Source organism: Anguilla rostrata, chromosome 6 (assembly GCF_018555375.3).
Source record: "Anguilla rostrata isolate EN2019 chromosome 6, ASM1855537v3, whole genome shotgun sequence".
Lineage (NCBI taxonomy): Eukaryota > Metazoa > Chordata > Actinopteri > Anguilliformes > Anguillidae > Anguilla > Anguilla rostrata.
In genome coordinates, this window is record NC_057938.1 from 29,718,958 (window position 1) to 29,736,638 (window position 17,681).

General features: G+C 40.2%; 1 protein-coding gene across 1 annotated transcript in view; it reads left to right on the forward strand.

The window, feature by feature from the left end:
* Positions 1–17,681, forward strand: part of LOC135257880 (saccharopine dehydrogenase-like oxidoreductase) — an 88,195-nt gene that overhangs the window by 27,561 nt on the left and 42,953 nt on the right. Inside the window, exons 3-4 of the mRNA XM_064341106.1 lie at positions 3,086–3,205; positions 7,413–7,469. Of these exons, the coding sequence (XP_064197176.1) occupies positions 3,086–3,205; positions 7,413–7,469 (177 nt within the window). The remainder of the gene's footprint in view (positions 1–3,085; positions 3,206–7,412; positions 7,470–17,681) is intronic.

Genomic DNA, 17,681 nt, shown 5'->3' on the forward strand with positions numbered 1-17,681 from the left:
TTTTTTTTTCCCTTTTTCAGAAAAGCCAATACGTATACACAAACCTGTATTCACATACATCTTCACTTTACAGGATTTGAAGTTAATGGAGTCAGATAAACATGTTTTCCTCCCTGCAACTAAATCTAATTCCTTACACATGTATGCTCTCGTAAATTAGTCATACAATATACAGCAAATTGATAGGGTCTTAAATTTAGATATGATACAAACAACTTTTTCCCGACTGCAATAAGGACTCTGAACCCTGCTCACTAACCCTGGCAGATGTACTGCACTTAAAACTCTTGTGTCAATCCTGTAAATATTGTCTGTGAATTTTGTCTTGTGGCAACCTATAAATATTGTCTGTGTGCTAGTTATTGTGTTTAATGTAATGTTGATATCTGTCTATGTTTGATGTTACTGACACCGTTGTATTGAGCTTCATGCTGTACTGAAAGCAAATTCCACCGACCTCGGTCGTGTTGTCATTAAAAGTTATTGATTGATTTATTGGTTATGCTATATGATATGAATTGTCATGTTTTACTACATACAGTTGAAGTCAGAAGTTTACATACACTTAGGTTGAAGTCATTAAAACTCATTTTTAACCACTCCACAGATTTCATGTTAGCAAACTATAGTGTTAGCAAGTCAGTTAGGACATTTACTTTGTGCATGACACAAGTAATTTTTCCAACAATTGTTTGACAGATTATTTCACTTTTAATTCACTATATCACAATTCCAGTGGGTCAGAAGTTTACATACACTAAGTTGACTGTGCCTTTAATCAGCTTGGAAAATTCCAGAAAATTATTTCATGGCTTTAAAAACTTCTGATAGGCTAATTGACATTCTCTGAGTCAATTGGAGGTGCACCTGTGGATGTATTTTAAAGCCTACCTTCAAACTCAGTGCCTGTTTGCTTGACATCATGGGAAAATTAAAATAAATCAGCCAAGACCTCAGAAAGAAAATTGTGGACCTCAAGTCTGGTTCATCCATGGGAGCAATTTCCAAACGCCTGAAGGTACCACTTTCGTCTGTACAAACAATAGTACGCTAGTATAAACACCATGGGACCATGCAGCTATCATACCGTTCAGGAAGGAGACACGTTCGGTCTCCTAGAGATGAACGTGCTTTGGTGCGAAAAGTGCAAATCAATCCCAGAACAACAGCAAAGGACCTTGTGAAGATGCTGGAGGGAATAGGTACAAAAGTATCTATATCCACAGTAAAACGAGTCCTATGTCAACATAACCTGAAAGGCTGCTCAGCAAGGAAGAAGCCACTACTCCAAAACCACCATAAAAAAGCCAGACTACAGTTTGCAACTGCACATGGGGACAAAGATCTTACTTTTTGGAGAAATGTCCTCTGGTCTGATGAAACAAATTGAACTGTTTGGCCATAAGGCTTGCAAGCCAAAGAACACCATCCCAATCGTGAAGCACAGGGGTGGCAGCATCGTGTTGTGGGGGTGCTTTGCTGCAGGAGGGACTGGTGCACTTCATAAAATAGATGGCATCATGAGGAAGGAAAATTATGTGGATATATTGAAGCAACATCTCAAGACATCAGCCAGGAAGTTAAAGCTTGGTCGCAAATGGCTCTTCCAAATGGACAATGACCCAAAGCATACTTCAAAAGTCGTGGTAAAATGGGACAAAGTCAAGGTATTGGAGTGGCCATCACAAAGTCCTGACCTCAATCCAATCGAAAGTTTGTGGGCAGAACTGAAAAAGCGTGTGCGAGCAAGGAGGCCTACAAACCTGACTCAGTTACACCAGTTCTGTCAGGAGGAATGGGCCAAAATTCCATAAACTTATTGTGAGAAGCTTGTGGAAGGCTACCCGAAAGGTTTGACCCAAGTTAAACAATTTAAAGGCAATGCTACTGTTATGGTGAGCGGTACAGGTGGACCCAAACGCAAGACGCAGACACAGATAATGCAGGGAGAAACCAAAGGTGATTTATTTCCAGGTACAGGGAACCAGGCTGGGAACCAGAGGGACAAGGCAGGTGTGGTTTGAATGAGGAACAGGAGATGGCACAGGCTGGGTAGCGACAGGGAGCAGGCACAGGGCTGGACGGCGACAGGGAGCAGGCACAGGGCTGGACGGCGGCAGGGAGCAGGCACAGGGCTGGACGGCGGCAGGGAGCAGGCACAGGGCTGGGCAGGACTGAACTGGATAGGAAGGCCGGCGGAAGGTGAGCTGGAACCAGCAACTGCAAACAGGGAAAACAAGACAGGACGAAAGACAAGACAGAACGACCACGGAGACTGGACACACTAGACCGACGACAGATACAAATAACAAGGTACTGGACAAACACAGGATCGGGGAAGCAGGTAGGCGAACCAAACGAGAGAAGAAGGGGGAAAAAAACACGAACGGAAAAAGTTGTTTTTAACTAATCACTAAGACTGGAGCTGATGTAACGCATCAGAAGAACTGAAAAAACGATCTGGCAAGGAGGTGCTGGAAAACCGAGAATATATGCTGAGAACAATCAGGGAATGCTCTGGCAAAGGCATGCGGAATGCGGAGAGCAGGTGAGGGAAATCAGCTGCTAACGGGGTGGTGGAGCTGATGGCGAGGACCCGCCTACACTGCAGGGAAAGAACAGAGAACAAAGATCGTACAAACAAAGACAAGATACATGAGGCTAACAGAAAACATGAGAAACAAGAGGGCTATGACAGCTACCAAATACTAACAGAGTGTATGTAAACTTCTGACCCACTGGGAATGTGATGAAAGAAATAAAAGCTGAAATAAATAATTATCCCTACTATTATTCTGACATTTCACATTCTTAAAATAAAGTTGTGATCCTAACTGACCTAAGACAGGGAATGTTTACTAGGATTAAATGTCAGGAATTGTGAAAAACTGAGTTTAAATGGATTTGGCTAAGGTGTATGTAAACTTTCAACTTCAACTGTACCTCTTCACCATTTTGTGAATATTTGTTTTCTTTTTGCCCAAATTTTAGGTTGTTACTCTTTATATTTCGTTTTTGTCAACCTATTGCTTCATGCATTCTCACATGCTTGTCGTGCCTGTGACTTCTTCCTGAATTTCTACAGGTCCAGTATGGAGCATATGTAGGTGTTGGGGGGATCTCCTCTCTGGTCAAGCTGTTCTTTGCAGGAATTCTATTCTGCTTCATGGTCAAGTTTGCATTTGGTAGAAAGCTGCTGATTAAGGTACATTCAATTCTACTGAAAGGATATTATGTGTTTTTCAACAAATTTGTGAGGGCTAACACTTAAATATCTTTTCAATTATGATCTAGTTTCAAAGATTTCATGGTGTTTTGTGGTTTTTTGCTGCAAAATAACAAGCTTTAAGAGAAAACACAAAAACTGCTGGGTGATGCTATGTGGTTTAAGAGGTGGGAGACAGAGACAGTTTGATGATTAGCTATGTAATTAGCTATGTTTTTGTCACTCAGTCGAAGTGCCTTGCAAAAGTATTCAGACTCGTTGACGAATTTGTGCATTTTACTGAATTACTTAACACCTTCACGCAACTCCCCTAGTGGCCAGAATGCTAGCATACTGACATTGCTCAAATCAAGACTTTCATTCCTCCTGCAATCAAATTGAGCAGAACTCTGTGTTTTAGCTTTATTATTACACAATGCACTCCAGCGATGCTAAATACAGAGTTTCTAAATGGCACCATTGTCGCATAGATAGTCAATTTAACAAGCAAACCTTTCCTGCAGTCTCATCCGCAACTATACCCCGAAGCATGAGACACTGAACAACAGTGTCTGAACATCTATCTGAGAGTTCATGAAAAAAATTCTTTAACCACCTAAAATTCCAACATGGCAACAAGACAAAGCCAACAATAGCCCAAAGGTATAGCAATAAAGCGTGAAAAACTCTGCTCACTGAATAGTGTAATAAACAAGAGGGATTTTTGTGGAGTTAAACCATGTTATTCCACTATCAATGCCTGTGACAAAATATGAAATAAATATACAATCTTACCATTGGTTTGAGTAAAGATATCCCTTTAAAGATTCAATTGTCATTTATTGTATTGAACAATCCACTTGAGAAATAAAAGCACAAATATAAAGTGAGGGTAGATACAGTATTTACAATGGCCATGTGCAAAACCACATTCGCTGTTTACGCCAATGTAACTCCTTTCACTTCATTCAGATTTTATTGATAACTCTTTATTCTGCAGAGGACAGTACAAGCTTTCCAATGGTATATGGCATGTTTCCTTAAATTCTATTTTATTAAGAAAGAGTAACTGCATGCGTGGTTCCTTCAGCACAGCGTTGTGCATTGTATCATAACATTACGCAGTAATTATACAAGCATTCATTGAGGCGCCACTGTTTTTTTTCTGTGGTTTTTGGAAGATTTTACTCATTTTGCCAAGTCATCAGCATGGCTAAAGCAAATCCTCTGGGGAGAACTGAAGAGGAGAAAGCATGAAGTCAAGTGCAAATTATTACATATTTAGGTATGTGTGTACCACAGTGTGGCACAATTTTTTTCGCATTATTTTTCGATGTGATATCAATGTTTCATCTAAAAACTATCATAAAGCAGCAAATTGATATGCTTTATTAAGGACCAAAATCATTTTATTCATTTTTTGGAGAGGTTTTTGGAAGATGGCCCTTGGATATCTTCGACCCCTATACTGGTGGAATGTTACGTCTCTCTTAGGGTCTAGGGGTAGGAGGGAGTACGTAACATATATATATAAAAATAAAGTGTCCGGGTGAAAAGGTGTTGTGCACGTGAGGTATAAATAATCAGGGCAGACAAAGTTGCAGGTGATTTTAAAGGTGTTATTATTATTATTATAAGTGCAAGTGAGGTGATATTTACATTTGTACAATTACACAAAACAAGACACAACTAGGTCACAAGGCCAAGGGACATGGATGTAGCCAAAGTAATGAAATAAACAAAACCAAACAGCGCTAGAACAAAATATAATCTAACTATCTAAGAAAAATAAGACTATCTAGCTACTCTTACAAACCAAAAATACATAGTTGGCAACCACCCCTTTACTAATGTGTCTATACAAGTTTTCTTCCTGCGTGTGGCACCAATGTATAGAGGCCTCTGTCTTACCTGCCCAGGGCCTTAACCACACACAGACAACCACACATACACAAGCAGGGAAAAACGTTTACGCGCACACTCACAGGTCTCCAATCTCTACAACCACACAGCACAAACGAACAGAGATCACAACAACAGAGAGACCACGAGCTGCAGGAGCCACGTAGCTTTTATATTCCAGAGGAGGGATGTGATTGGTGGAGGCGGGACCAGGTTAATGATGATTGACAGCGGGGACAGCGAATGGAATGATGAATGGCTCTCCTGCAGTATTACAGAGGGGGAAGAAAACACACACGACGTGGAACGTAACACGCCCACCAACAAGAACGAACTTATTAGTTAAGTTCGTTCATATGTACATTTGCAGTATATCATTTTCGTTCTAAAAAGGCTACTTTATATACGAGACAATGCGTCTGCCATTACATTGTCGGTACCTTTTTCATGTTTTATGTCCAAGTTGTAGTTTTGAATTATGAGGGACCAGCGCATTAATCGCTGGTTCTGGTTATACATTCTTGACAAGAAAACGAATGGGTTATGGTCCGTATATACCGCAATAGGAACAGAGCTGGATCCAACGTATACTTCGAAATGTTGTAACGCCAACAGTAAGGCCAATGCTTCTTTCTCGATGGTGGAGTAATTTAGCTGAGCCTTGGTGAACTTTCTCGAAAAGAAACAGATGGGGTGATCAATTCCATCTGCACTTTATAAATATTTTTAAAAGATTGCTTCCAGGGGGAGCATGCACCCCTGGATTTGAGGTGATACTATATGATACTACAACTGTCATGAGCACTGCACTGGGTGCACAGTGTGCTCATCCCATTGGCCCATCCAGTTTCCTCTCTCATGTCTTGCCTCCTCAGTCAAGCTGGAAGTATAATTGATAAGAAGGCCGAAATCAAACCACTGTCAAACATGGTGCCACATACAAACTGTATACACATTGCGGCTTTAAACTTTGTTTGGTGACACACCACGCTAGTGGAGAGCACGGATTTAAATTCTGTGGTTGTGATCTGAAAACACGGAATTGACAACGATTGCTACACCAAACACAGAAAACAACAATAAAATAATAAAATCATATTAAAATAATAAAATCCTTTTTATTTGCATCAAAATCACCACAATGCACTCTTCCTAAACACAATTGGGCAATTTCAAATAGCCTATTTGCAGCCAGCCATGTTGAATCTAAACCTCACTCATATTGATCCTTGCCATTAGAGTGAAGTAATCACCACAGAGTTTCTACTGGCTCACTCACCTTCCATGATGATGTGTAACTGTTGATAGCAGTTGCAGAATGAATTCTGTAGTGTATCGGAGCAGCTTATCGGCTCAAGTTCAAGAAAATGCCTCCAAAATCATTGGATAGCACTTCATACTACAGCATATAGCCAATTTTATGGTAAAGAGAAAACGTAAGGTAAGTAGCCCCAAAACAAGCAGGAGCAGAAGATGGCTGTAGCACAGGCCTAGCAGAGCATCACTAGATAACATACTCAGGACCTGGAGATGTCTATGGATCACAGACTTTAAGCAGTCATTAGACGCAAAGTACAAAACTTTCATTTACATTAATATGTCCCAAACATTATAGTGCCCTGAAATGGGGTGCTATGTATAAAAAATGCAGCAATTTCTAGATGATGACACAAAAGTGTAAAACCAGTAACCAAAGGTTTTCAAGGGGTCTGAGTACTTTTGCAAGGCACTGTATAAGCAAATCATTAGATACTAGCAATCTATACAGGCTGCTTTAAACATTAAGCTAACTACAGCAATGTCTAGCTCATTTAACACCAGTGAGTTCACTGGCTATATGGTAATTGGTAATTGGCAATTTGGTTATGCTATCAAAAAAATGGTTTTCATATTACATCACCACAGTAACAATGTATAGGTTAATCATTTTTTGTGTGGTAATAATTCCCGTATTTGTCAATGTATAATGTATAATTTACCATCAACCTGAAGACTTCATTATTTAAATGACATTATTAACGGGCAACATGCATGATGTTATGATGGCAGAGGGAGGGAATAGTCAGGAGAAGGATGATTGAAATTTATGAAAATGTAATGAAAACTTCCTGTCTTAAAATCCTTTAGAACTGTATTTATTGAACAGTATAACTTAACATTTTTTAAAATCATATCCCTTTTTTAGGTCTGAGTCTTATTTAGGGAGCCCATATCAATCAAAAGAATTTTCAAAACAAAATTTTCACAATATAACCCCTTCCACCATTCCTAATGAGTAATTCGTAATTCGTAATTTGTTTCCTAGTTTCCAGAATTCTTCTCCTTTGGTGTCTTCTCAAAAGTGGGTCCAACTAGAAAGCAGGTAGGTTTTTTTTCATCCTTATCATTGCCAGATTCCCAAAGGTCCCACATGATGAAATGAAAGTGAAAATTCAAGGTTGTGCACGTCTGATTTTGTGTTAGTTTACAACAGCCTTAACTTAACTTATCCCACACAAAAAAATCTAAGATATTGTCAATTGAGTGGCATCATTCTGTTTTCCCAAAGCACACCATCTCCTTGACAAATTGATTATAATATACATCCAGGAAACCTTTTTTTTCTTAATGCATGTTAACAGGATACCCAGTCTTTCATATCATCAGCGCTCATTGTTGGAACATCTGCTATTGATTCTGGAGAGCAGGCAAACATGCTGCCTAAGTTTGGTTATCGATAGCTGATTCCAAATTGGAACCGGTTCCAAATTCCCAGGACCCGGGAATTTGTTAAAAAAAAATGTTTCAAATCCACTTATTTTCACTGGTATTTGCAAAGAGTGAAATGCAAAGAATTCTAATTAACTGCCAGGACCTGTTGCGCTAATGTTTACATAATACATATGCATCAATGCGCCTGTAATAGGCCACACTCCACGACAGGAGAAAACAATCAGTTGCGCTCCAGATGGTTAGTAATACCAGTCATTGGATTATCAACATTATAAAAATGCCAAAACGTTGCATGGTGGGCTATACAAATAACAAAGCCAAGAAACCAGATTTTAGTTATGTCCTCCCATTCAAAAAGAGGACAATTCTTTGCGTAATGGACTCAACCAGATGCAGGAAGCATTCCTGAGGGATTTTTCTCCATGTTCGCTAGCATCACTCAGTTCCTACAGATTTTATGGTCACGCTTTTATGCTGCGCACCTCCCGTTCCACCTCATCCAAAAGGCACGATAATGGATTGTAATCTGGGGACGGTGCAGGCCCCTGAAGTAAACTGAAGTCAGTCATGTTCGTAGAAGCTGCTTGAAATAAGGTTCAAAAGGGTTATTCTTGAGGCACAACATAAATTTATTCCAAAGTTGAAGAGAAGTAATTTGAAAAAGCAGTCTCCCCAGTGGATGAACAAAGCCATATGGGAGGGTTTGAAAAAAAACTGTATAAGATATATGAAAAGGACAGTACTAAGAGTAATAAGGCTGAATGTTGTATGTGTGCTAAGGTTACAAAAGAACTACAGGAAGCTAGAAGGCTCTTTCAAAGGCAAATTTCCCAATATGCAAAATGTAATCCTAAAAGTTTGTTTCTGTATATACTTTTTTTTCTATATAATGCTACAGTAGGAAAAGGAAAGGTGAGGAGGATGTAACCCCTTGCATCATCATGAGCAATAAAGAAGGAACATTGCTTTATAAGAATAAGGATATTGCTCATGTCTTAAATAGTTACTTTATTGAAAGTTTTACTAGACAGGAGGTTACTAATAGACTGGAAGGTATATTTCGTACTCAGAATGTCTTAGCAGATATTGATATAGAGGATAAAGAAGTACTGGAGCAGGCCCTGATGGTATATACCCAAGGGCACGCAAAGAGTTTGGTGAGATCAGCTTTTAACCACTGGCAGGTATTTATTTTTAGACAGTCTTTAGAAACAGGACAAATATAGGAGTACTGGAAGCAAGGTAATTGGGATGGCAGGTATGCCATCCAGCCAAGTTACGCCTTGACAGGGCATGCCCCATACCTATACAGCACCGAGAGTTTGGCACTTTTTGGGGTTCCCCATAAAAATAACTGCAACAACCACAGACTCTTAGCCTTTAAAAACATGAATTTCTGTACATTCTGACTAGAGCCCAACCGATATATCGGTGTGGCCGATATATGTGGCCATTATTTGACTTTTTTGACGACATCGGGATCGGCAGTTATGCCGCCGATGTGCCCCGATTTTTTAATAAGTATAAATAAACAAAAATACAATGATTATTTATGTGTACTTGTCTGTTCAAACGTTGTAATTGCTATTTACTAGAATTATCCAGTAGAGGGAGCTCTAATACAAGTGTGAACTGCAGCAGCTGACGCGCTACTTCTCTAATAAGACGTTTGTCACTCGTGCCTCATCCAATATTCTCCACTGCAAGACTTGTATGCACAGATTCGATTGCCGCAATAAAGGTATGTATATTTAGTGAAAGTTTTTTATTAAATGCGTTTATACGACCACTATGTTTATCAATCCTCATTATCAAGCGAGCGAGCTAGCTAACATATTTGGTTCACTTTAGCAAGCTAGCTGGCTAGCAAGCCTTTATGAAGTGGCAGTGAGCACATAAGCAGCGTAGGATCTACATTTCCAGAGGACATCGCTGTATTCTCAAATAAATAACCAAAATAAAATGGTGATTGAATGTATCACACATTTGTTTTCTTATCTGAGATAATGATATTAGCTACTATATGATGCTGTGTAAATAGCCAACACGTGATTGCAAGCGAGTGTGTCATCTAGTCACACGTCATCGTAGCAAGCTAACTAGACAGTAAAAACGCAGATAAAACACCTATCATGGATCATTTTAAGCCATGTTATCTAGCTTTGTCGTGATAACATGAGAGAAGGATTGCTGTTGGAGAAGTGAATCAACCAACAGTTAGTGCGGGTAACCTGCACGAAAGCGCATTGTAGTTTTTTTCACGTATTTCATGCAGTCAATTTAATTTCATCTAACGTTACACTTGATTCACTCTTTAGCTCCGCTAGATAATCTCTTACTCTTTGAGATCATGTAGTGGAAATAAAATAAGAAAATATAATTCATTTAACTTACTGAGAATATATAATAAGAAATAATGAGGCTGTGTCAATAGCTAATGGTTATTGTAGTTTTTTCACCACCTAATTCTTATGGACACGGAAGCTCGCTAGATAGCCTTACTCTTTGAGATCATGTAGTAGGAATGAAATAAGAAAATATAATTAATGTACTGAGAATAGATACTAAGAAATAATAATAACAAATTAATAACAACAACAATAATAATAATAATATTCATAAAAATACATGTTTGAAACTGGAAAACTGATTTTTTTAAATTAATTTTTTATAGATGGCTGGAAAAGAAAGGAGTAAAAGCAAGGTGTGGAGTTATTTTGATTTCACACACTTAAAGATGGTGTTAATATATATATTTATGGAGGACAGAGTGTGGCACAGTGGGTAAGGAACTGGGCTTGTAACCGAAAGGTCGCAGGTTCGATTCCCGGGTAAGGACACTGCCGTTGTACCCTTGAGCAAGGTACTTAACCTGCATTGCTTCAGTATATATCCAGCTGTATAAATGGATACAATGTAAAGTGCTATGTAAAAAGTTGTGTAAGTCGCTCTGGATAAGAGCGTCTGCTAAATGCCTGTAATGTAATGTAATGTAATTTAATATCATCTTTTACTTTTTTTATCTAAAAAGTTCTTTGTGTGTTTATTTTTATTTTTATTTGTTTGCTTATAAGTTAAATGTTCTTAAATATAGAAACTTTAATAAAATATAAGTTTTTCAAATTGATTTGAAAATGTTGCACTTTTTGACAAAATATTGGTCAAAACATCGGTAATCGGTGGGCTAGGACTCTCCAAAATCGGGATCGGCATCGGACCCAAAAACCTGGCATCGGTCGGGCTCTAATTCTGACCCCATTTCAACCGACAGAATTCATAAACATCTTCACACGTCCACACAATAAAGCCCCAAACTAAGGGGATTTTGCATTTTCTCCTTCTAATTCTTCTTCTTCTTATTTTTCTTGCCACAAATGCTCTTAGTGCACAAGGAATATGTCTCCCAATTGGTCATTTTACATATATCAACAGATAAAAACATTGGATACAACTTTGCTGCTCTGACTTGCTGCTTGGTCTTTGCTGCTAGGTCTACTTCCCTCGTAGCTCATTGGGTAGTGCCATTGCCTTTTGGTGGGACAGTTTACAGGACTGATAGACCTGGGTTCTATCCGCCCCTCCAACTGAAGCAAATCTCTAACTCAATACACTGCCTTGCTGTCTAACTAAAAAAACAACTTTTAAACTATTGCTTTTGCATCTGTAAAATCTCTCTGGGACAGTTCTGCTTTCAGCATTTTCACCGTGTTTAACGTTAGCTACCTTGTGTGAGTAACTTGGCATTCTTGCACATTGAAAACGTGTTTTTCATGAAATATATTACTGCAAGAATCTTTTTGTCTCTCTGTTAGCTAGTGCAATACCAGCTGACCGCCAGTCAGTGTGACATTCGCAGACACAGGACTTCTTGCTTGGTAGCAAGCTTTGCTGGAATACTAGCAACAAGCTAAGTGAGCTGAGAGCAAGTGTCTGCGTATGTGGTCAGCTACAAGCTTTCATGTTTTATCTGCAGGTAAAAGCATATGAAGCACAAATTTTCAATAGTTTCAATATGCGTACAAATTCCTGTTGACTTTTATGTTCTTGTACACAAGAATGTTGTAACATAATTGTAGCCCCAGGGCAATTTAATCTGCCCCTAAATATCATTACATCTGGTTTTCTTGTCTACCACAAGTTTTCTATTTGTTTTGTTCAGTATAAATATGTTTGTCCAGAGTAAATACATTTGGGTAGTAGTAACATGTTCAGTTCGATATAAGCTATATATTCAGCCATTTTAAATGGATTGTTTGCAGTGTACTTGGTGAGCATGTGGTGTAAATGGAGTACAACCTATGTTGTTTAGTTTTATTGTATGTAATTGGTTGTTTGTGAGTCATGTGACTCTTCCTGTATTGTGATTGGCCGTGGGGCGGGAGCTGGCGAGGAGGGGTAGTGGAAGCAGCAGAGAAGGAGAGAGGAGAGTGAGCGAGCAGGAGTGTCTGGCGGAGCTCTGTGGAAAGCGAGTGAGAAAAAGATGAGAAGTGTAGTAAGGAGATTTACCGTGTAAAGTGTGTTAAAGTTATAGCACTGTAGAAACTAGAGCATTAAGACTGCAGACGAGTGAAAAGCTGTATTGTGTTCTGTGAATAATTAGGTAAATATCAACGCAGTAGCCGATATTGTGTCATTTTTTTTTGTCCAATAAATACCGACGCAGTAGCTGATATTGTGTAATTAGTCTTTCTAGCTAACTAACCTAGCTAGCTGCCCACGAGGGACATTCTGAACTGCCCAGATAGCGCTCCAGGTGACCAGGATAAAGCCTGGTAGCTCCTCTGGCAACGAGGGAGAAAGAAGATTTCCTCTTGTTGGTCCGCCACGGTCAGCCATCAGCCCGCTGGTTTATTCCACCGCATTCGGAAGCGCAATATTAGGGCTCTGTGACTCAATTCTGCAATTGTAAGTACTCAACTTTTATTTTTGCTTGGTTAGAGTGAAACGGTTTCAACTGTTTTTGGCCACCACGCTCCCCAGCATCGACCAGGCCTGCAACAGGAGTTTGTTTCTTTAATTTTCATTTTTTTCTTTTATGGTCGCCGGCTTGTATGAGTGTGTGTTGGCCCACTAGGTTATTACTTAGGCTTAGATAATATTCCTCTGAGTGAAAACAAATTAGTTTTTATTTTTGAAAGGTCAGTAGACTGCTACTTTCTTGGTTTACTGTTATTTATTTTTTGTGTGAACCTTTTATTTTTCTGGATATTAGCCTATCATTTTCCTCTTCAGTTAATAAACTTTAAGTTAATTTGTGGGGACATAGTTGTTCTGTGATTTCTGTTGGGTATAAACATAACCACAGTAAAGCCATAAAAATAAGGGAGGAAAATGTTATTGATGATTGATATTAATGTTATTGATATATACGGGGGGGGGGGGGGGTGTGTAAGTGGGTGAGTAGAGTTCAGCGGGTAGCCAGGTTCAGAAGGGTAACAGCTTGGGGGGAAAAGCTGTTTCTGACCCTGGAAGTGTGAGCTCTGAGGCTCCTGAAGAGCCTCCCAGAGGGCAGGGGGGAGAACAGGCCGTGGTCGGGGTGGGTGGGGTCTCTGCTGATGCTGAGACCTCTGTGCAGGCAGTGTTTGTGATAAATGTCTTTTATGGCTGGGAGCTGGGTACCGGTGATATGCTGGATCGCCTTGACGACCCGCTGCAGGGCTTTCTGGTCTGTTGATGTGCAGTTACCGTACCACAGTGAGATGCAGCTGATCAGGATGCTCTCAGTGGTGCAGCGGTAGAAACTGGAGAGTATTTTGGGAGATAGGCGGGTGCTCGTCAGCTCCCTCAGGAAGTGCAGGCGTTGTTGGGCCTTCTTCACAAGGAAGCGGGTATTTAATGTCCAGGAGAGGTCCTCGCTGATGTGAACGCCAAGAAATTTAAAGCTGGGGACACGCTCCACTTCGACCCCGTTGATATATATGGGGGAGTGGCTGCAGCTTTTGGACCTCCTGAGGTCCATGATCAGCTCCTTCGTCTTCTGCACATTGAGGAGGAAATTGTTGGAGGTGCACCATGATGTGAGGTGCAGGATCTCGTCCCTGTAGGCCATCTCGTCATTGTTAGTGATTCGGCTTACAACTGTGGTGTCGTCCGCGAACTTTACTATTAAGTTTGAGTGGTGAATTGGCAGGCAGTCATGGGTAAAGAGGGAGTAGAGAAGGGGGCTCAGAACATGGCCTTGAGGGGCACCTGTGGTGAGGGTCAGGGTGGAGGAGGTGAAGTTACCTAACCTAACAGACTGAGGTCTGTTGGTCAGGAAGTCCAGGGTCCAGACACAGAGGGAGAGGTTAAGTCCAAGGGAGAGGAGTTTGGTGGTTAGCTTGGAGGGGATGATGGTGTTAAAAGCAGAGCTGTAATCTATGAACAGCATCCAGATGTATGTGTTCATTTGTTCCAGGTGGGTCAGGGTTAAGTGCAGGGCAGTGGCGTCCTCTGTAGACCTTTTGGGACGGTAGGAGAACTGATGTGGGTCAAGTGTGGGGGGGATAGTGTCTTTGATGTGGGCCAGGACCAGTCTCGCAAAGCACTTCATGGCAATGGGAGTGAGTGCTATGGGTCAGTAGTCATTCAGACATGTGGGTGATGATTTCTTGGGGACGGGGATGATAGAGGTGGCCTTGAAGCATGTGGGGACTGTGGACTGGGACAGTGAGAGGTTAAATATTGTAGTGAAGACCTCAGCCAGCTGGTCGGAGCATTCCCGGAGGACACGTCCCGGTATGCCGTCTGGGCCGGCAGCCTTCCTTGTGCTCACTTTGTGTAGTGATCCTCTGACCTCTGCGATGGTCAGAGTGAGCACCTGGTCTCCTGGATGGGTGGGGGTTTTGGTAGCTGGGTCAGTATTGTCCTGGTCGAAGCGGATGTAGAAAAGATTTAGCTCGTCTGGGAGGGAGGCATTGTGGACAGTGGAACAGGTGTTGGAGATTTTGTAATCCGTGATAGTCTGAATGCCTCATGCGCCGGGAATCGGAGTTGTGGTGAAAGTGGTCCTCTATGTGTAGGGTGTAGTTATGTTTAGCCGTTCTGATGCCTTTTTTAGGTTTTAGAGGAATAAGGGTTTAACTAAATCAAACTAGGGAATTAAGTTTACGAACACAGGGCGCTACCTATTGGAAAAGGTACAGAAAGCGCTACACAATGTTGGCTAAACTAGTTAGTAATATAACTACCTTGTAGGCTAGCTGCAGGCTATATTGTTGTTCAGATGGTTAGTTAGCTACGTTACAGTGGGTTCTTCACAAACCATGATGCTTATTTGTGCGCTGTAAAGACGGGGCTTCATTCATTTTAATGACATGAATCATTTCTGTGAGAGAAAAAGCGCGATACAGAGCAGTATTGTAACATGCTTGATAGCAAGCTTTACTAGGCTACTAGCAAGCTATCTGAGCTGAAAGCGAGTGTCTGTGTATGTGGTCAGCTAAAAGCTTTTATGTTTTGTTTGTAGACCTGCTTCTTTTCATTAAAATATGTGGCACCGGTAGACTTGTGTCATGATTCTGTGAGTGCGATGTTACATTTATACAGTATATGAATGATTATTATCCCTTACTCATTACAAACACAGTGCAAAAAGAAATGATATCTCATGAAAACATGTTTTCAACGTACAAAAATGCCAAGATACAAATTCAAAGCACTGTCTATAAGTCACTCATTCAAACTGGCAAAATATAGACCTGCCATTAAAAGTATTGATATCAAAATGACGCCAAGTTACTGTACTACAAACAATCTTGCCTCTGTGTTCCAAAGCAGTGCTACCCAATGTTTTCTAAATAGTTTCAAGTCACTTGGCCCTGTTTTTTTTTTAATCTTACCATCTCACAATGTCGTCATTCAAACTTTGTGTCACATCAAAGTGTCAAATAACAAAGATTGCCTCATGCAAGATATTTAAATGAATGTACAAAACTGCTGGTGAATACCTACAGAAAGCATATTCCTCCAGAAAGGATATGTTTCTACTTGGTTGTCAAGTTCATTTTACTAAAAAAAAAAAGTTCTTGTATATATGCTACTTACAATAAATGCTGAATGTAAAATAATTAAAGCTGCAAGCGGCATTGGGAAGGCATTGGCACTATTGCGCCCCCTATGGAGCGATTTTAACATGGTTTTGTCCTCATGATCATATACCTTCACCCAACATATCTACTGAATATCATGATGATTGTATAAAATATTGATGACTTACGGCCAATGTTGTGCTATGAGACGCTGTCGGATTACTTAGTTGCGCCGCCATGGATGTGTCCTAGCCGCTTATCATAAAGGCCTTTACTATGTTGTAACACTTAGATGGCCCGGTGTGTATGTAGAGCTGTAGCGTTTCCGCGCCGCAACTAAAGGCGCGTTTCCACCCAAAGTACCCGGAGGTTTTAGTCCCAGGAACTACTTCTCAAGGAACTAAAAGGTTCCTTCAGCCCACTGTTGTCTGTGTTTCCACTGCGGTCTAAAGACCCGCGAAGATTAGACAAATTAGTCCGCTGATGTATGAAAAAGCGACGTCGTTGTCGGTCCATCTGTCGTATGATTTCTTCTGTAACTCCATACTACCACCGAAGTACATTATTTTCTAATAAAGGGACAGCCCGGAGGGGTTTATTCCACTTATACAACGGGTTACCAACAATGACTATACGGTTACTTTAGTATTTATTGATTTTTATCGACTTAATCACCTGAAATTGAAATATTCTTCCGCAGTCGTTTGGGCATATTATTTTACCGTTGTCAAGCAAAACTCTCGTTAGTGGTTTGACTTAGACCGTCGTTATGCAACAAACAGGATATAACAGGCCAATATACAGATTGTAACTGTTTTATATATCCTCTCAAACACATTCATTATGTTTTTATGCAAACATTCACTTTCATGTCTTGACATCCAAGGCGACAGAATGCATTCACATTCCACAAATAACTGGTAACAACATTTATAGCAGGAAACATGCACACGTCATAAACAATTTGCTGTTGAATTGATTAATTTGACTCTCATCGTCATTTCCATATCGCAAAATGACAAGAATAAATAGAATGAAAACTCGGACTAGCGTGAAAATTTAAATTAATATTGCAGTGGTACAGCCACCGTTTGCTTTCATATTTTTTAGATTCCTTCAAAGTTGCTAGCGGAGCAGCTAAATACTTGAAGTGTGCCAAATGCAAACCATGCACCATAAAGAGCAGAGTAAAATTATGGCAGTTTGATAAAGCAAAAGGGACGATTATTATAACTAGACAATTCCTGCGGAAATTGTGAAGTGTGGTTGCCGCCAACGCAAAGTTGACTTTGTGCTGAACAGAGCGAACAGTTTCTGTAGTATAAGCAGAGACAGAGTATTGTGTACATGCTATAACATCACGGCAACGAGTTTATTTGCGACACATATATTCAGAGCTAAATTATCCTTTCATCAAAACTTGAGATCTCAGTGTTTTACTCGCGGTATGCGGTGACGAGTGACGGCGAATCACAAAGCTAGCTGGCATGTTCAGAGGGTCTTGGAAAAACCCTATGTCTACACTTCGTGATCGCACCATTAAAAAAAAAGCAAGACAGGGCTAGGGAGATTAATTTGATTGACGTATGATTTTGCGCGAATTTCAGCTCATTTTAACCAGACAACTAAAAACATTTAATTGGGCTGTAATTCAGAGTCTAATCTGTTATGTCTGAGACCAACTCATAGACAGAGTAGCCTATTACGTGTTAGCCGAGACGAATTTCCAAGAACGAAAATGAGGTGAGAAATATGTGTTTAAATAGTTGCATTTTAACTCATTTTAAATACAGCTTCTGTGAATAAGTATCGGTTGGTAGCCAGTACTACTAGCTTCTGTTGTAACGAGGGGT